The 20,499-nt window shown below is 45.4% G+C and overlaps 1 protein-coding gene across 1 annotated transcript in view; it reads right to left on the bottom strand.

Annotated features, from left to right (window-relative positions):
• hydin (HYDIN axonemal central pair apparatus protein) overlaps positions 1-20,499 on the bottom strand; it is a 126,489-nt gene that overhangs the window by 10,877 nt on the left and 95,113 nt on the right. Inside the window, exons 59-65 of the mRNA XM_056282451.1 lie at positions 19,563-19,763; positions 18,964-19,090; positions 17,977-18,142; positions 17,607-17,754; positions 14,940-15,117; positions 14,502-14,723; positions 2,022-2,191 (exon numbers count right to left, since the gene is read on the bottom strand). Coding sequence (XP_056138426.1) covers positions 2,022-2,191; positions 14,502-14,723; positions 14,940-15,117; positions 17,607-17,754; positions 17,977-18,142; positions 18,964-19,090; positions 19,563-19,763 — 1,212 coding nt within the window. The remainder of the gene's footprint in view (positions 1-2,021; positions 2,192-14,501; positions 14,724-14,939; positions 15,118-17,606; positions 17,755-17,976; positions 18,143-18,963; positions 19,091-19,562; positions 19,764-20,499) is intronic.

Genomic DNA, 20,499 nt, shown 5'->3' with positions numbered 1-20,499 from the left:
GCCATTTTCTAACTAGCTCCTGCCTGTTCAAGGCAGGAATGTTGCACCGTTATTCCGCCTCGCTGTTCTGTAACTTTATAAAAGGGGGCATTGTTGTTCTGCCATTAAGGTGGTGTTATACTGTATCTGGTGACCCATGAGATTCTGTGACCTGCCCTGATATTCTTACCCTTTCCCTAATAGAGAGGCACCAATCCAATTTTTTTCAGTTTCGATCCGATTCCAATACCTGAGTTTGGATATCTGTAAATACCGATACACAGCTCTTTTTTCTTGATTATTAATATCATCATTATTATTATTATTATATATTATTATTGGTGCTAGTATTTTGTGTAAGGTTACACGAGGCTGTAGTAAACCACACGGCACCTATTAAAAGAGCAAAAAAAATGCACTAAATTTGAAGGGGGAACTGGGGGGAATAGCATGATCCTCCCATGTGCTACGTCCCCCTGGTGAAACTCCTCACTATCAGGTGAAAAGAAGTGGCTGGCAATGCCACATGTATCGGAGGAGGCATGTGGTAGTCTGCAGCCCCCCCCCCCCGGATCGGCAGAGGGGGGTGGAGCAGTGACCACGATGGCTCGGAAGAGTGGGGTAATTGGGTGGATGCAATTGGGGAGAAAAAGGGGGGGGGCCCCCAAAAAGGAGGAAGACACATGAGGAAGAAATTAAAGTGATTCTTTTTTCTTTTTTTTTAATTTATTTCTGATTTTTCCCTTTTTTCTCCCAATTTAGTGGCCAATTGATCCCTATTTTAATTCAAACACCCACCCTCGTATTGCATGCGTTCGCCAACTGCATCTCTCCGGCCGGCAGTCTCGAAGGAGACGCCTCCCCACTTTCGTGACAAGGCGAATCCAAGCCGAACCACTGTTTTTCCGACACACACAGAGACGCATTCACATGACGAACACAAGCCGACTCCGCCCCCCTCCCGAAGACAGCGTTGCCAATGATTGCTGCTTCATCGAGTCCGGCCATAGTCGGATCTGACGAGACCGGGGCGCGAGCCCCAGTCCCCAGTGGGCAACTGCATCGACACCAAGCCGATGCTTAGACCGCTACGCCACCGCGGACGTCAATTAAAGTGATTCTTAACATTTCAAAATGCAGGCATTAGTTGGCAGGCTGACAAAGGTGTTTTATAAAATATTCTCAGAAATGTGTGAGATGTGTTAGACGTCAGTGTGATATTTGACAGCATGGTAAACATATCCCCAATTTACTTTTCACATTTTCTTCATTTTTTTTTTACCTTATTCTTTCAATATTGACTGTTTTTGCCCTCTTATCTGCCTGTTTTGTTCCCCACTGGATGTGCAGTTCACAGAATACCCATAAACTCTTTCTCTTGTGGAGTCTCTTTCTCTCTGAGCTGTATCAGGGTACTTCCATTTTCTCATTTGCATAGAGAGCCTGTGTCTACTTTATGTTGCTTTTTCAACTTTTATTTATCCAGGCAAAGATTTTTGTGCATTTGTAGTCTTTTTCCAAATGGCCCTACATCAGATTCATGTGTGAGAGATGGTACTCATACTCAAGGTTAATCAGTAGTAATTAATCTGTAGACGTTACTAATCTTTGGTTATAGTTGATTCAGTTTTGTATGTAAAGTGGATATTTCCACACTGTTTATTCTGCTGAGTATGTTTTTTTTTCTCTCGGAGAAAATTGTTAGAAACAGATTGGTTGGTGAAGAGACGTTGGTAATTTTCTCCTTTACCTTCATCTAAGACTTATGCAGTTGCACTTGATAGACAGCAGCTGGAAAACAATGACCCACTCATCTGGTGTGTTTTTTGTTTTTTTATACCCCCCACACACCCTAATTAGCCCTGTGATGGTCTGGTGGCCTGTCCAGGGTGTCTCTCCGCCTGCCGCCAAATGACTGCTGGGATAGGTTCCAGCATCCCCGCGACCCTGACAGCAGGATAAGCGGTCTGGATATTGGATGGATGGATGTACAGGAGTAAATGGTACACGTTACTACTCACCTCACACACACACAAACCTACCTGATGTCTCTCTCTTCTTTGTTGCTGATCACCAGTGTTTGGGAAACTGCCACCATTCCATTACAGTACAGGAAGCATTTGCCAAAGTTGTGCTTGGTGAAGGAAAAGTCAAGGCCAGCCGCCACGGCCCTGCCTTTAACAGCAAAGGTAAATGTTGGTCCATGCTTCACCTGATGGAAATGAGCCAAGAAAGACAGATGATAATAATAGGCAGGGTAATGAACAATCAAACAAATGAACTTTTTATTGAAACTACTTTGTTACCTAGAACAGATCAGGTTCGAGATGAGAGGGTGGAGAGGGGGTAAAAGGTTATCAGCCTCTGCCTTGCCCTTATACTTATTTTGTCCAGGTTTTAACATAGTAAACACTTAACTGGTCAAATAGGAAACGAGCATGTTGAAATGGTAGTTGACTTGTCTCTCAGTTTTTCTGTCTCTTAGCAAGAAGGATTCCCAGTGTACTGTAAGGTCTGTTCTGAAGACTATCGGCCTTGCTTTGTGATACTTAGGGCATTGTTTAAGCCTTCTTTTTACATTTCTATGAAAACCTTTTTTTTTTTTTCTTGGAGTCAACCTCTAGGTCACCAGTCTTGGCATTGAGGTTCAGAGCTAGAACCATTCAAATAAAGTCTACACAACAATGTTATCACATGACAGAAGTCCAAATTCAGGAAGCAAATGTTGGTAATGATATATATATATATATGTGTGTGTGTATTTGGTGCACAGATTTACACATGTAAGGCAAGGCAAGGCAAATTTATGTGTATAGCACATCTCAGCAACAAAGCAATTCCAAAGTGCTTTACATAAAACGTAAAAGGCACCAAGACAAACTGTAAAAGCAACATAAGGCAAAAAATATACATTTAAATACAAAAAATAGAGTAAAAGTTAACAGTGTAGAGTAAGATGATAATCAAGTTTCTAATTTGATTTAATAAAAGGCAGCAGCAAAAAGAAAAGTCTTCAGACTTGATTTTAAAGAACTAATAGTTGCAGTAGACCTGCAGTTTTCTGGGAGTATGTTCCAGATATGGCGGGCATACAACCTAAAAGCTGCCTTCCATGTGTTATACTTTGAGGATGGTCGGTAGTGTAAATGGGAAGGATGGACCAGCAGGCAGGAGTTGGTGTCCAGAATAAAAAAAAAACCCAAAACATTTATTCAGATTGGCCACAAAAAGATAGCCACATTGAAATACATTTCGACCACTTTATCTTCGGCAGAAAAAAAAGAAAAGAAAACGAGGAAATTTCTCTTGATCTACAAAACACTGAACCTCTCCATTATCCTGGAGAGGGAAAAACACAGAACCCCCGTTTGCTGTCTTCGCACACTTTTTATACCCTGACACCTGCTGTCTGTGGCCAATCAGGGAGGGCCTCGGTAATGAATACCAATTGGACACAGGTGGCATCAATATTCCCTCAATTGTGCTCTTCTGTACTAAAACCATTTCAGAGGGGCAGTACACGTCTTAAAGGTCAGGCAGGTCAGAGAATTAAAGTCCCCCTATAGCAGACACCTGGATGAGAGAAGACTAAGAGCAAGCATATCACAAACATAACCAGCTATATGAATGTTGAGCAGATGAGTGAGAGGAATGTGCACCTTCCTCTCAGCATACTTGACATACACTCACTGGCCACTTTATTAGGTACACCTTGCTAGTACCGGGTTGGACCCCATTTTGCCTTCAGAACTGCCTTAATCCTTCGTGGCATAGATTCAACAAGGTACTGGAAACATTCCCCAGAGAGTTTGGTCCATATTGACATGATAGCATCACGCAGTTGCTGCAGATTTGTCGGCTGCACATCCATGATGCGAATCTCCCGGTCCACCACATCCCAAAGGTGCTCTATTGGATTGAGATCTGGTGACTGTGGAGGCCATTTGAGTACAGTGAACTCATTGTCATGTTCAAGAAACCAGTCTGAGATGATTCGAGCTTTATGACATGGCGCGTTATCATGCTGGAAGTAGCCATCAGAAGATGGGAACACTGTGGTCATAAAGGGATGGACATGGTCAGCAACAATACTCAGGTAGGCTGTGGCATTGACACGATGCTCAATTGGTACTAAGGGGCCCAAAGTGTGCCAAGAAAATATCCCCCACACCATTACACCACCACCACCAGCCTGAACCGTTGATACAAGGCAGGATGGATCCATGCTTTCATGTTGTTGACGCCAAATTCTGACCCTACCATCCGAATGTCGCAGCAGAAATCGAGACTCATCAGACCAGGCAACGTTTTTCCAATCTTCTATTGTCCAATTGTGGTGAGCCTGTGCGAATTGTAGCCTCAGATTCTTGTTCTTAGCTGACAGGAGTGGCACCCAGTGTGGTCTTCTGCTGCTGTAGCCCATCTGCCTCAAGGTTCAATGTGTTGTGCGTTCAGAGATGCTCTTCTGCATACCTCGGTTGTAATGAGTGGCTATTTGAGTTACTGTTGCCTTTCTGTCAGCTCGAACCAGTCTGGCCATTCTCCTCTGACCTCTGGCATCAACAAGGCATTTTCGCCCACAGAACTGCCGCTCACTGGATATTTTCTCTTTTTCGGACCATTCTCTGTAAACCCTAGAGATGGTTGTGCGTGAAAATCCCAGTAGATCAGCAGTTTCTGAAATACTCAGACCAGCCCGTCTGGCACCAACAACCATGCCACGTTCAAAGTCACTTAAATCACCTTTCTTCCCCATTCTGATGCTCGGTTTGAACTGCAGCAGATCGTCTTGACCATGTCTACATGCCTAAATGCATTGAGTTGCTGCCATGTGATTGGCTGATTAGAAATTTGCATTAACGAGCAGTTGGACAGGTGTGCCTAATAAAGTGGCCGGTGAGTGTATATTGGAAATGGAGGGAGGAGGCTCCATAACACCATCTTTAGTTTTGACTTTGAGGACAGAAAGCTGACCTATCCTAGATGATCTGAGAGGTCTGGATGGTTCATAGCGTAGCAGAAGATCAGAAATGTATTTTGGCTCTAAACCGTTCAGTGTTTTATAAATCAAGAGCAGAATCTTAAAATCAATTCTTTGATGGATAGGAAGCCAGTGTAAAGACCTCAGACCTGGAGTGACGAGATCCACCTTTTTGATCTTAGTAAGGATTCGAGCAGCAGCATTCTGAATCAGCTGTAGCTGTTCGATTTTTTTAGAGACACCTGTTAAGATACTGTTACAGTAGTTGAGTCGACTGAAGATAAATGCATGGACAAGTTTTTCCAAATCCTGCTGAGACATAAATGACTTTGTAATTATCTTAATGTGGCTACTGACCGTGACTACATCAAGATTTCTGGCTTGGCGTCCGGGTAGCGTAGCGGCCTATTCTGTCGCCTACCAACACGGGGGATCGCCAGTTAAAATCCCATGTTACCTCCGGCTTGGTTGGGTGTCCCTACAGACACAATTGGCCATGTCTGCGGGTGGGAAGCCAGATGTGGGCATGTGTCCTGGTTGCTGCACTAGCACCTCCTCTGGTCCGTCGGGGGCACCTGTTTGGGGGGGAGGGGGAACTGGGGGGAATAGCATGATCCTCCCATGTGCTACATCCCCCTGGCGTAACTCCTCACTGTCAGGTGCAAAGAAGTAGCTGGCGACTCTACATGTTTCGGAGGAGGCATGTGGTAGTCTGCAGCCCTCCCTGGATTAGCAGAGGGGGTGAAGCAGCAACCGGGACAGCTTGGAAGAGTTGGGTAATTGGGCAGATACAACTGGTGAGAAAAAAAAGGGGGGGATTTCTGCCTTGGTTTGTGGTTTTTAACATTACCGATTGAAGCTGAGCACTGACTTTTAATCGTTTTTCCTTGGCTCCAAAGACAAATTAAGTCAGTTTTGTCTTTGTTGAACTAAAGGAAATTCTGAGACATCCAATCCTTGATTTGCTCAATGCACTTACTTGGTGCTTGTATGGGATTATAGTCCCCTGATGACATGGCAATGTAAATCTGTGTGTTGTCTGCATAATTATGGTAACATATTTTGTTGTTTTCCATAATCTGAACTAGTGGGAGCGTATGTTAAACAGAAGAGGCCCCAGAATAGAGCCTTGGGGAATTTCACAGGTCATTTTTGTCTGCTAAGATTTGTAATTACCTACAATGTTACAATGTTAAAATTTCATTTATCAGACGTTTTTATCCAAAGCGACATACATGTGAGAGTTAATACAACACAAGCAAGGATCTGGTCAGGGGGCAGCAACGCAAGTAAGTGCCAAAAAACTAGGTTCAAGTCCGATAGGACATAGGTGTCAATAGGCAGTGCACAAAGGCAATGCATAGGGTGCATAGAAGCAATTTTTTAAATATTAATACCATCAGTGTGGAGGTGTTCGAGAAAGAGCTGGGTCTTTAGCTTCTTCTTAAAGATGGAGAGTGACTAAGTGGACGGAATGGAGTTTGGTAACTCATTCCACCATCAGGGAAGTACAGAGGAGAAGAGTTTGGCTAGTGACTTAGGCCCTTTAGACAAAAAATAGTCCCTGTCCTTTCAGTAGGATTCAGACCAGTATAGTTCTTTGCCAGAAAGTCTCACCCAGTTTACCAGTTGGTCTAGTAATATGTTGTGGTTGATTGTGTCAAATGCAGTGACGAGAGCCAATAATACCAGGACTGAGTTTCTGCCACTGACTGTGCTTAAGTGGATGTTATTAAAGACCTTATCAAGTACAGTCTCAGTGCTGTGGTGTGGTTGAAATCCTGCCTGGAAGACATCAAAACAGTTTAGTGCCAAGAAGTTGTTCAGCTGCTGGAAAACGGCTTTTTTCAATTATTTTACTTAGAAACGGGAGGTTTGATATGGGGCCTATAATTGTTCATTAGTGAAGTGTCTAGATTATTCTTTTTTAAGAGTGGCTTGATGACTGCAGTTTTCAGGGCCTTTTCAGGGCCTTTGGGAGATAACAGATATGTTGACAATTTGTAGAAGATCTGAGGCCATGTAATTAGAAACATTTTTGAAAAAGCCTGTTAACAGAATATCAAAGAAGCAGGAGGAGGATTTCAGATGTTGTATAATGTCCTCCAAGTTTTTATGGTTGATGGGATCAAATTGTGACATGCTATTTGAATTTATTTTAGGTGAACACAGCGACAACATATACCCTGGGCATAGTATGGAGGCACTGACTGCCTGTCTAATTTTCTGAATTTTGTCGAAGAAGGAGGCAAATTCATTGCAAACCCTGGTAGACAGAAAGTCAGAGGCTACTGCCACAGGAGGGTTTGTTAGCCTGTCAACAGTAGCAAACAAGGCACGTGCATTGTTATTGTTTTTGGCAATGTCAGAGAAGTAGGACCGCCTTGCATTTCTCAGTTCCAAATTATAAATGTGCAGTCTCTCTTTATAAGCTATCATTATGAACAGTAAGATGTTTTTTTGCCACCTGTGTTCAGCTTTACGACACTCTTTTCTATTCTGACCAGCGTGGCACATCTCCATGGCGATCTTTTCGTACCAGAGACCACCTTCACCTTAGTGGGTGCAATGGCATCAACAACATTTGTAATTTTAGAAAAGACATTTTTTTTATTTGTCATTATAAGCAAGCATACAACAAAACACATCCTCTGCATTTAACCCATCCTCCCCGTTACTCTACATCTTGTACACTAATGACTGTCGCAGCAACTATACCAATACACATATTCAAATTTGCAGATGATTCAGTGATTGTAAGTCTTCTGGAAGGGAAGGAGGAACAGACGGGCCTGTGGTCGATGATTTTGTGTCTTGGTGTGATGAGTCCTTTCTCCACTTAAATGTGTCTAAAACTCACTGAACTGTGCCTATCGTGAACATTCACAATGTCTGTTGATGGTGATGACATTTCTGTTTCTGTAATGGGAGAGGGTGATGCTGACGATAGCATGGAGGAGATTCAGCAGCAACTACAAGACCTCGGTAGGAAGCATAGTGAGGCTATGGCAGCCATATCCGATCTGAGTAGTCATTCAACTAGATCGTATGTGTATGTACCCAGGGAACGCCACATTAACCCATTTAGTGGCGATGTGAGTACAGATGGGAGAGAAGTTGATGAGTTCGTGGAGGAGGTAGAGAGGGTGATAAGGGCTAGAAATCAAACCCCAGCGGAACAGTTGGACTATGTAATATCTCTTTTAAGAGGGCCAGCCTTGGAAGAGGTGAGGTTTCGGGTGGGGGTTGAGCCCAGGCAACCAGCAGACTTATTCACGTACTTGAGAGAAGCATTTAGAGAAAAGCGAAGTACTGCCCAGTTATTACACACATTCTATGGCCGTAAGCAAGCTGAAGGTGAAGACCTTCGTACCTACTCACATGCTCTGTCACAGATACTGAGTTGTATAAGGAAGTTGTCACCAAATGCAATTCCTAATGAACAGGTTGTCATCAGAAATCAGTTCATTGAAGGTGTTCGAGATGTAAGTCTTAGAAGGGAACTTCGTAAACTTGTGAGAGAAAAGCCCCAGTCAACTCTCGTCGAGGTGAGAGATGAAGCTATTAACTGGTCCCTGGAGGATCCAAAAACTGGTGTGGTAAAGCTAGTCAAGAATAGACATGTAACATCGGAAGTTGCAGCTGATACCCAGTGCTCTGCTGTTAATGTTCCAACCAGGTGCACTGTTACTTTAGAAGATGTGCTTCAAGTAGTGGCTGAGCAGGGAAAGGTCATAGGTGAGTTGACCAAGGCTGTGAAGGAACTCACTGGTGACAGATGTAAAACTGAGCAACCAGCTGTTAGACCTAGAACACAGCCTAGGTTTACGGAAGATGGCCAGCCAATTTGTTTTAAGTGCAATGGGGTGGGGCATATTGCTAGAAAGTGTGTGCAGAGCCATAAAGCGCATCCTGGTGAATCATCCTACAACGCCTGCTATTCAGGGAAACTCCAGCCCTCAGTTGCCGTGAGCCAGGTAATGCGGGGGCAGCCCAGAGGCTCAATCAATGACCCTACACGCACCAGACTACTTGAACGCGCAGTCGGTAAATGCCCTGTCGTTCAACTAAAGATTGGAGGTGTTGTGGCCTCATGTTTATTAGATACAGGTAGCCAAGTGAGCACTATTTCTGAAAGTTTCTTTAGAGAACACCTGTGTCGGGAGGATGGGGATATGCTCTCTACTTCCGGTTGGCTTAAAATCACGGCAGCTAATGGTTTAGATATACCATATCTAGGGTACCTGGAGTTAGATGTTGAAACCCTGGGAGTGATGCTCCCGGAATGTGGTTTTTTGGTGATAAAGGGACCTCCGAATTCTCCAAATATTCCAGGCCTCATAGGAATGAATATTATTAGCCTCTTTATATTGCTGCACCAAGAGTTATTGACATAAATACTCAAAACCTCCTCCGCGGATCTTGCCGGAATCCGCTGTCATGTCGGCACGGAAGGCTGTGCGGCCCGCTAGCTCGACTGCCGAGTCGGCTATGTTGCTGTTGAGCCAAGTCTCCGTAAACATCAGCAGACAGCAGTTCTGCAGCCTTTTCTGAGAAGACAGCCTGAGTCTTATCTCATCCATTTTGTTAGCTAACGATAGGACATTAGCCATGAAGACGCTGGGGAGGGAAACTTTGAAGGGAGCGCTACTTAGCTTAGCATGTAACCCGCCTCCATTGATGTGGGTCAGTTGGTTTATTTGTGCTACAGACCTCTAGTGAGGAACAAAATTCAGGACTCTTGGGGCCCTACTGTTTATAAAGTGATCGAGGTGCACGGGACTACCTACACCGTGGAGCCAGTAGAGGGTGGTCCTACTAAGAGAGTTAATCGTGTTGATTTGCGCAGTTGTGTTAATTCTGGTCCTCTGTCTGAAGACAAACGAATGACTTCTCCACTTGGTGTTTCATCGGTGAAGGAGTTGGTTTCTGACCCAGTTGATCCCGAGCTTGCTGAACCAGAGGGTGTAGTACTTGAGCAGGTAACTTATCCCTAGTTGAGACAGCCCACAGACTTGCTATCTGAAGGTGTAAAAGTGGTAAATAATAACCCCGTGGGGAATGAGTCAGAAGTGGTTCTGGTGCCTGTTCAGAAGGAGTTCAACTCTCCTGAGCCAGAAGGTGTGCCAGAGATGGTGGATGCGGGAATACATCCTAAAGGGCCCGAATCAGAGGTTAGGGTACCTGTCCCAGCTCCTAGAAGCCAAAGAGCTACTGCTGGTATCCACTCAAACCCATTTAATGAACCTAGGTCAACTTGCAACGCAATGTCACTTAGTCCTGAGGTGTTAACACAGCTCATTTCAAGCCTTGGGAAGGTATTCTTCCAGGAAGCAGTTAAGGAAGTGAGGAACTCAAACTAAGTCACCGAGGGCGTTGACATTCAGCAGGGGAGAGTGTAGCCGGGTGGTAAAGAACCGATCTTTCTTCCTGCAGTGAAATGTAATTCTGTACTGCCCCTTTAAGAGATTAAGCTCGACTCAGGGTTATAACGTCACACGCGCGACGCCTAGTGTCAGTCAGAGCAAGGACAGGGGGAAGCATAGCAGTCTGCATCGGGGTAGACAGTTTTGCTGTAGCTGTTCTTGGCCAGCCACGCTGAGGAGGCCATCTTGAAACGTGGCTGCAAAAGCCCACTACTGTATTTCATTTGTATATTTTTCATTAAAATATTTTTTCATTTGGGTACATTTTTTGTATTTTATTTTCATGCAGTCGTGATCCATTTCTTTCTATTCTCCTATCGACCGCTGTCCTCCTATTGAAGTGAGGCAGCATTCAGAATAAAAACCCCAAAATAGAATTTTGTGTTGTCCGGTGAGTTCATTACCCTAAGGACCCATCACAGTAATACCTTGTCAACTCCTTTTAGCTTCATCCTTAGCTTGTATGAGATATCTCTGAAAGACGAGGAGGGAGAGGGGTCCGGGAATGATCCACGTTGTCCTGGGTAGAAAAGATTGCTCTACTTTTCTAAGATTTTCCTGACCCTTTCCAGTGGTATTGTCCAGTGGTGTTGTCCTTGTCGAAGCGGGCATAGAAATGATTTAGCTTGTCTGGCAGGGAGGAATCATGGACAGTGGGACCGCTATTGGAGCTTTTGTAGTCTGTGATAGACTGAATGCCTTGCCACATTCGCCAGGGATAAGAGTTATTGTGAAAGTGGTCCTCTATTTGTAGGGAATATTTATGTTTGGCTGTTCTGATGCCCTTTTTGAGGTTGAATCTGGCTGCGCAGTAGGCCTCACAGTTACCTGACTTGAACGCTGCATCCCGGACTTTCAGCAGCTGCCGGACCTCACTGGTCATCCAGGGTTTCTGGTTTGGAACGGCGCAGATTGATTTTTTGTTCTGACACTCTCAGTGCAAAAGTCAATGTAGGCTAGTATGGCAGATGTCTGTTCATTAATGTCTATATGGGAGCCATGGGTAGCTAAATGTGCAAAAGTACTCGTCTGTGTTGTCAAAACAGTCCTGGAGTTCAGAGACTGCTCCTTCTGGCCAGACAGTGATTGTCTTTACTGCTGGCTTGACCCGTTTTATTAAGGGTTTGTAGGCTGGGACCAGGAACAGGCAGAGGTGGTCAGAATGCCCCAGGTGGGGACAGGGAGTAGCTTTGTATGAATCCTTAATGTTTGTATAGAGATGGTCCAGGGTGTTTTGTCCCCTAGTGGGCCAGGAGACATACTGATGGAATTTGGGCAATACAGCCCTGAGGTTAGCCTGATTAAAATCATCACCTATGATAAAGACATTGTCCAGGTGTTTGGTCTGTTGTCTGCTGATGGTACATTGTAGCTGCTTAAGTGCTACCTTAGCATTAGCATGTGGGGGGACGTATACAGCAGCGATGGTAATGGCCGTTAGCTCCCTGGGCAGGTATAGGGGCCTGCACTGAATCATAAGGAGCTCGAGATCAGCAGAGCAATGCCTTTCAACCATCTTTATATTGCTGCACCAAGAGTTATTGACATAAATACTCAAAACCTCCTCCGCGGATCTTGCCGGAATCCGCTGTCCTGTCGGCACGGAAGGCTGTGCGGCCCGCTAGCTCGACTGCCGAGTCGGCTATGTTGCTGTTGAGCCAAGTCTCCGTAAACATCAGCAGACAGCAGTTCTGCAGCCTTTTCTGAGAAGACAGCCTGAGTCTTATCTCATCCATTTTGTTAGCTAACGATAGGACATTAGCCATGAAGACGCTGGGGAGGGAAACTTTGAAGGGAGCGCTACTTAGCTTAGCATGTAGCCCGCCTCGTTTCCCCCTCTTCTGTTTACGTTGCCGACGGGGGAAGCGTTTCCACTGCGAGACCGGTGAGCAGATAATATCGATGGGGAAATTTGTTGTAGGGTAATGTTATGCAGCCAACAGCTCCCCCTGGGGGCACTGATTGATTTATACTTGCCTTGTGTAACATCTCAGTTCTGTTATGGGCACAGCCGGGAATACACGTTACCAAGAGACACAACCCGACTCTGTCTGTTAATTATATGCACCTACACTTGCAACATGGTGTCAGAAGCTGTATTGGAACCCAAAGTGAGTCTTACGCTGCCTGTTGCTTGAACAGCGTGCGTTTATTTGTTTTACTAAGCGTAGTTAGAAGTTTCAGTTAGCCTGCTAGCATTAGCAGCGCGCCAAGACGATGGCTTCCAATATTCCGCCGCCGGAGCCCATGAAGATGACTGGGGATCTTCACAGCAACTGGGCTAGCTTTCGATCAGAGTTTGAGGATTATTTGCTTGCGACCGGGATCGACAAGGTAGAGAAGCCGGCGCAGGCAGCAACGCTCCGGAGGCTAATGGGGAAGGAATGCCTCCATGTTTACGTGCACAACCTGGGACTCACAGCGGAAGAGCAGAAAGACGCCGGAGCGATACTCGACAAACTGGGGGAATACTTTACACCTACCAAAAACGTCATCTTTTAGAGGTATGTTTTTGGCAACCTTAAACAAGAGGAAGGAGAACCTGTGGATGCTTTTGTCACAAGACTGAGAGAAAAGGCTGCCACGTGAATATGGAGCCATAAGAGACGAGCTCATAAGGGACAGGCTTGTTCTTGGAACAACTGATGAGGGCGCCAGACGACACATGCTAAGAGAAAAGGAGCTTAAGTTGGAGGGAGCTATTGACATTTGCCGTGCAGCGGAGGTTGCCCCTCCACAGCCGTCAGCCCACACAGAACGACCACCGGAGCAGCCTGTGGGCGCGCGTGCAGCTGAAGGGGGCCATGTGAGCGGGGGCAGCGCGGAGGAAGTCGGTCAGCAGCCCTGCGATGTCTCCAAGGTCGTCAGCCCCGAGGTCGCCGCCATCTCCCCCACAGGCTGTGACCACACCATGCCGTGAGTTACAGGGCCGGGCCTTCTCCCGGAGCGGGAGGCAGATTAAGCCTCCAGAAAGACTTGACCTCTAGGTCATACACTGTGCTGAGATTGACACGCACACGCACGCACACGCTCGCTCGCACGCACACACACACACACACACGCACACACGCGGGACAGTGGACATTGTTTAAAACACACACACGCGGGACAGTGGACATTGTTTAAAACACACACACACACACTGGACTGTGGACATTTAATAGAAAACGAAACAAAAACTGTGATGTTCACTTTTAATGTTCTTATTCAGTGTTTTTTTTTGGATGCTCTGATGCTACCATTTTGTTGTTATTGTTCTGCAAAGGTTTTGGTTGATATTGACATGCTGTCTCTTCTTGATGCACTATTGTCATTGCACTATTTTAATATTGGGATATGAGCACTAATGTTCTAATGGCTAATACTATCCATTATATTGTTTGGTATTGTATTCTACGAAAGGAAGGGAGATGTTGTAGGGTAATGTTATGCAGCCAACAGCTTCCCCTGGGGGCACTGATTTATGTATACTTGCCTTGTGTAACATGTCTCAGTTCTGTTATGGGCACAGCCGGGGAATACGCATTACTAAGAAACACAGCCCGACTCTGTCTGTTATTTATATGCACCTACACTTGCAACAAAATTGTCCGTGATGGTGGAGGGAAGGGTGAAGGGAACAGTATAGTTGCATAACAACCGAAAGCAAAATTCGGCTTCAAATGCAAATTACCATGACCATTAACTAGAGTTACAATGGCCATGTATACTATTGTAACGTGCATGGATAAGTAGACACGTTGGTCCTTGACTAACAGGTCGAACCCTTTAGTCGACTGGTTAACGTTGTCGCTTGCAGAGCGGGAGACACGGGTTCGCGTCCCGGCTGTGGCGGTCCCGGACTGCCCCCCGAATTCGCTACACTATTATGTATTTACAACTTCACAGAAAAATGAAACCTATACATGGAAAGAAGAAGGTGGGATAGAGAAATCATTTATTTATGCCTGCATCGTAACTATAAACAATCACGTTTTTCTTGTTAAAATTACAAGTGCAATGACTATGAAAACAGCCACTGGGACCAGATCTGCTTTATGACCACATTGGTTTGCTGTTCTTTAAAACAGGTTATTCACTTTCCTAAATCATGAATGAACGTTGGTGTTTCTTACTTTTATATTGAGTCTGACATCCTGGAGGTCACACGTTTTCTGTGGACAGAATGAAAGGTACCAGCACAGCTGCTCGCCAACCTCCACTATGGCTCCCTGTGGCTTTGCCTCAAGAAACCGCACCAGCTCACGGGGACCGACCAGGTCGAAATTCACATTGAGGCTGAACCTCCCCATGTTGGACATCAGGAGCATAAAAGTGGATTTCTCTGAAAGCTCCACCTAGAGGTATTGAAGGCATATTAACAAAAAGATAAATGGTATGTGTGGCCTTCAAACCCACAGACAGGTGGAAAGGTTATGCATTTGTGTGTATGTGTGAAATGACAGAGAATGAGAGAAAATAAGAGAGAGAGACAGAAAGAGACAGAGAAATCGAATGAGTCACTGGGCGCCTTTCTTGTGTGTGTCTGTGTGTATTCATGGATGTATGCTAACCTTTCCATAGTCAAGTGTGTCTGGGTGACCCGGGCTGACCTCTCGGAGCCCTCCGTCTGCATTCTTCACTTGAACACATGTGCTCATGGTGTAGCCATCAGCTTTAACATTTAGAGCGAGACGCTCTGCCTTCCCCTTGACCTGCAGCAGCAGCCTGAATCTCATGCAGCCCTCCTGGCTGGGCGTTAGTGACACAGACAATGGCAGCCTACCCCAGAGATTTCCGAGAAAATGACAGGATGCATCTTTTTTTATTCTTACCCACTAAATGACGTGATGAACATCTATCGTTCCATTATCTGAACCGCTTATCCTACTCTCAGGGTCGCGGGGATGCTGGAGCCTATCCCAGCAGTCACTGGGCAGCAGGCGGGGAGACACCCTGGACAGGCCGCCAGGCCATCACACAGGGCCGACACACACACACACACACACACACACACACACACACACACACACACACTCATACCTAGGGGCAATTAAGTACGGCCGATTCACCTAACCTACATGTCTTTGGACTGTGGGAGGAAACCGGAGCCCCCGGAGGAAACCCATGCAGACATGGGGAGAACATGCAAACTCCACACAGAGGATGACCCCCAAGGTTGGACTACCCTGGGGCTCGAACCCAGGAACTTCTTTCTGTGAGGCGACTGTGATAATAACTGTGCCACCGTGCCGCCCGAATGATAAATTGTGATGAACATATTTTTTTTTATCAGTTGTACAACAGATCATAAGGATTATCAACGTTTGGAATCACACAGGAAATAATGGTAATTAATCTAAAACTGGAGCAAAGGTTAAGAGTTGTGGTTGATACTTGCCAGAGATTAAGTGCATGACAGGAAATTGTTAACACCTTCTGAACTGGCAACAGAGATTATTGTTAGAAAGTGTATTGCTGGGGCATCCGGGTAGCGCAGCGGTCTATTCCGTTGCCTGCCAACACGGGGATTGCCGGTTTGAATCCCCGTGTTACCTCCGGCTTGGTCAGGTGTCACTTCAGACACAATTGACTGTGTCTGCGGGTGGGAAGCCGGATGTGGGCATGTGTCTTGGTCACCGCACTAGCACCTCCTCTGGTCAGTCGGGGCGCCTGTTCGGGGGGGGGGGACTGGGGGGAATAGCGTGATCCTCCTGCATGCTACTTCCCCCTAGTGAAACTCCTCACTGTCAGGTGAAAAGAAGTGGCTGGCAACTCCACATGTATCAGAGGAGGCATGTGGTAGTCTGTTGCCCTCCCTGGTTCGGCAGAGGGGGTGGAGCGACGACCGAGAAAGCACGGAAGAGTGAGATAATTGGCTGGATACATTTCTAAAGTATTTAACTGCGGTGGCTGTTCTGTCTAGTGCTAACAACCATGGGTTCCTCTAAGCAGTTGTCCAAGGATGTCAGAATCAAGATATGCAAGTAACCTGCTAACATCTATTTCAGCATCTCTGATATATTCTCTGTACCATTGCACTTTATCACCTCTTATTTCATCTGTATATACTCAACCCTTGTGTATATATCTGAAGATTGTTGAGTTGTAGTGTTGTTATTCTATGTTAAGTACACTGAGAAAGCCACAAAACCGGAGTCAAATTCTATGTATATGCAAACCCTACATGGCCAATAAACATGACTCTGATTCAGATAGCTGACTCCCATCAACAAAGAAGGCTACAAAAAACTCTGTCTTTCGAACTGCCTATTTCCACTGTCAGAAACATCATCAGAAAATTGAATTTAAATGGAATAGTTTAAGTCAAGGCAAGGTCTAAAGACCAAGAATAATTTCAGAAAGAATGACCTAAGACCTAGTGAGAAATTCTCAGAAGAAGCCATACATCACTGCAAAAGAGCTGCAAAAAAGAGCAGCAGACACAGGTCTAATTGTTCACAGGATAGTAATACAACATACTTTAAACAACAAAGACCTACATGGCAGAGTTGCCAGAAAGAAGTCTTTCCTACAACGGCTATGAAGGCTATGGAAAAATAAATTAAATGATATGTTGAAGCTAAAAATTTACCTAGTGCTGCGTTAATGTTTAGCATCCACGATCAACAACTCGCAGTCATATGCGGCACATGTACAACACTCAAATAAGTGTACTTGTAGCTAGCTATGTCAAAATTGCACAATGCAATTAATACCAAGAAACTCAATAACTTTCTTAATATCTCTCCCCCCCCTTTTTCTCCCCAATTATATCCGGCCAATTACACCACTCTTCCGAGCCATCCTGGTCATTGCTCCACCCCCTCTGCCGATTCAGGGAGGGCTGCAGACTACCACATGCCTCCTCCATACAGGTGGAGTTGCCAGCCACTTCTTTTCACCTGACAATGAGGAGCTTTGCCAGGGGGACATAGCATGTGGGAGGCTCACGCTATCCCTCCCCCCTGAACAGGCGCCCCAACCGAGGGCGCCTAATGCAGCGACCAGGACACGTACTTACATCCAGCTTACCTTCCACAGACACGGACAACTGTGTCTGTAGGGACGCCCGACCAAGCCAGAGGTAACACGGGGATTCAAACCACCGATCCCCGTGTTGGTAGGCAACGGAATAGACCACTACGCCGCCCAGATGCCCACTTTCTCAATATCTTTTAGGCCACATTTTCCACTTAATGCATGTGTTTAAGTTTTCTGTATGTATTAGTGTCCCCTACTTGTGTTTTGGTGCCACCGTGCCACTCATGGGCATCAATGTGAGGCTATCGTGTTGAACTTCAGACTGGAGGGAGGGCTGAAGGACAGAAAAGTGGTAGGGCTGTTCCTCTCCGTTCACCAGATACACCACTTGCTCCTCCGTTTCCCCTGCAGAACAGCAGTGAACTTGTATATTAGTATTGTATAGTTGTTAATGAACAGTATATGAAAATAGTGTTGACTGTATATCAAAAAAATCTTCAACTGATTCTGACTCAGTCTTATTTAAAACTAGATCTTAGATATGATACCATTATTAACTGAATGACGGAACGATAAGCATAAAAAAGACCAAAAGAACCCATCAACACTGGTTGGTGGCTTACTCACCAACGAGCAGGTTTCCCAGGTCAAGGTGGGCTCGGTCCAGGTAGACCACTGGTTCCCTTGAGGTTCCCACCAACAGGAACAGAACAGATAGGGACAACTCTTCAATCAAGAAGCTCCACAATGACTCCACCACATCCAGTTGCTCTGCTACATACTCCAGACATGCCTACAGTGTACACACAGACAGATACACACACAAAAAAACAAGAGAGGGTTTGTTAAGATCCACACAAATAGATGAATAAAAAGAGAAAAAAAGAGAAAAACAAGATACAGGTTCAAGGTGAGGAAAGGGGAAAGATGTTGATATGGAGAATGATGGAGGACACGGGGAGGGAAAAGTAGAGTGGTAAGCGAGAATGAGATACAGTATATGGGAGACGAAAGTGATAAATCAGAATAGTAACGTGGGGAGTTGAGATGGGATGAAGACTGATGAGAACAAGCTAGATGAGACTAGATAAAAAGCTGATTACCCAATAAATTGGGTAATCAGCTCAAGTAATTGAGCTGATGTGCTGAAGCGTGGGGACGCGCTTCCCGAAGGAGGGGGTAGTGTAACGTGCACGGATAAACAGACTCGCTAGCCCTTGGCTAACGGGTCGGACCCTTTATTCGACTGGTTAACATTGTCGCCCGTGGTGCAGGAGATCCGGGTTCGTGTCCTGGCTGTGGCGGTTCCCCGGCTGCCCCCTGAATTCGCTACAATGGTTATTACCCAATATTACAAAATATTACCCAATTTCCCCTCGAGGATGAATAGAGTATTCTGATTCCGAAAAGGGATGTAGATGAGGTAAAGAATAAAGAGATGTGATAAAAAAAAGAACAAACAAACCACAAGATAACAGATAATAGTTCATTCAACATTTGATATGAGAAGAAATGGGTGAAAGGGCAGCCTCAGCCCTGTGGAAAGCATCTAGACAGCTTTTGTTTTTCTTTTTGCTGAGTTCTTCTGTTGCATAACTGTCATGTCAGTCTCACCTCCACTTTCTTCCCAGGCAGGATGGTACCACAGGGGGTGAGACAACGAAACGGGCAGGGCCCCGGGTCTTCACATCTCCACTGGAATGAGTAGGGCTTATTGGTGGGGTTTAACACATTAAAACGTCTGAGGAATGGACACAAACACAGACACAGAGATGTGCGCGCGCACGCACGCACACGCACGCACGCACACACACACACACACACACACACACACACACACACACACACACACACACACACACACACACACACACACACACATTTGTCAGTTATCAGTAAAGCATATCCTCTAAGCTACTTTATATATATTCAATGGCCATTGAGTGGTCTCAATGGTAAGAATGTAGAGTTATTTAATGCTCATCCAAATCAGTTTTTAGGGTGGTCAAATGAAGACTTTAAAGGAACTTTATAAAGGGCCATTCACAATTATTAATGTTTTTTTTTTTACATAGCCTTCATAGTATACCATTATCATTAAACACTAACCAGCTTAAAATGTTCTACCAGCAAACACTCATATCCTGGACCTGGAATGCAGACATTACTGAGAGAGGTTAAGTTTTTCAACCTTTCTCAGACGTCCTGCCTACCTAGTGGTGGGTGCAGAGAAGCCGACAGAGTTAAACTCAATGACCCTGGTGCTGGAGTCCAGGGGGGCCATGAGATCTGGTTTGCAGTGCTTCTCACTGACGTAGTCCGAGTCCTCCAGTTGAAAATAGCAGTAGGGCAGCAGGCTGCGGCCACACACTGACAAACAGGGAGCCTTATCACTGTCCTGCAAGTTGGGGACGCTAAAACAAGTGGATGCACATGGACATACAGTGAAAAAAAAGGAAAGTTTTTTTTTTTATTAGTATTACTGTGTGTACAACAGATTCCCGTTCATGAAAACTGCACCATCCTCATCACTGACTAGAGGAATAGACGAACTTACAAACTCATTCAAACACAGTTCTCTCCTTCCTGTCTCTCATGTCTGGGATGCTGAGATCAAACATAAACCAGCATTAACTTCATATACACTCACCGGCCACTTTATTAGGCACACCCGTCCAACTGCTCGTTAACGCAAATTTCTTATCAGCCAATCACATGGCAGCAACTCAATGCATTTAGGCATGTAGACATGGTCAAGACGATCTGCTGCAGTTCAAACCGAGCATCAGAATGGGGAAGAAAGGTGATTCAAGTGACTTTGAATGTGGCATGGTTGTTGGTGCCAGACGGGCTGGTCTGAGTATTTCAGAAACTGCTGATCTACTGGGATTTGCACGCACAACCATCTCTAGGGTTTACAGAGAATGGTCCGAAAAAGAGAAAATATCCAGTGAGCGGCAGTTCTGTGGGCGAAAATGCCTTGTTGATGCCAGAGGTCAGAGGAGAATGGCCAGACTGGTTCGAGCTGATAGAAAGGCAACAGTAAATCAAATAACCACTCATTACAACCGAGGTATGCAGAAGAGCATCTCTGAACGCACAACACGTCGAACCTTGACGCAGATGGGCTACAGCAGCAGAAGACCACAC

The sequence above is a fragment of the Lampris incognitus genome, chromosome 6 (assembly GCF_029633865.1).
Source record: "Lampris incognitus isolate fLamInc1 chromosome 6, fLamInc1.hap2, whole genome shotgun sequence".
NCBI classification, from domain to species: Eukaryota; Metazoa; Chordata; class Actinopteri; order Lampriformes; family Lampridae; genus Lampris; species Lampris incognitus.
This window is presented reverse-complemented; position numbering and strand designations above follow the sequence as displayed.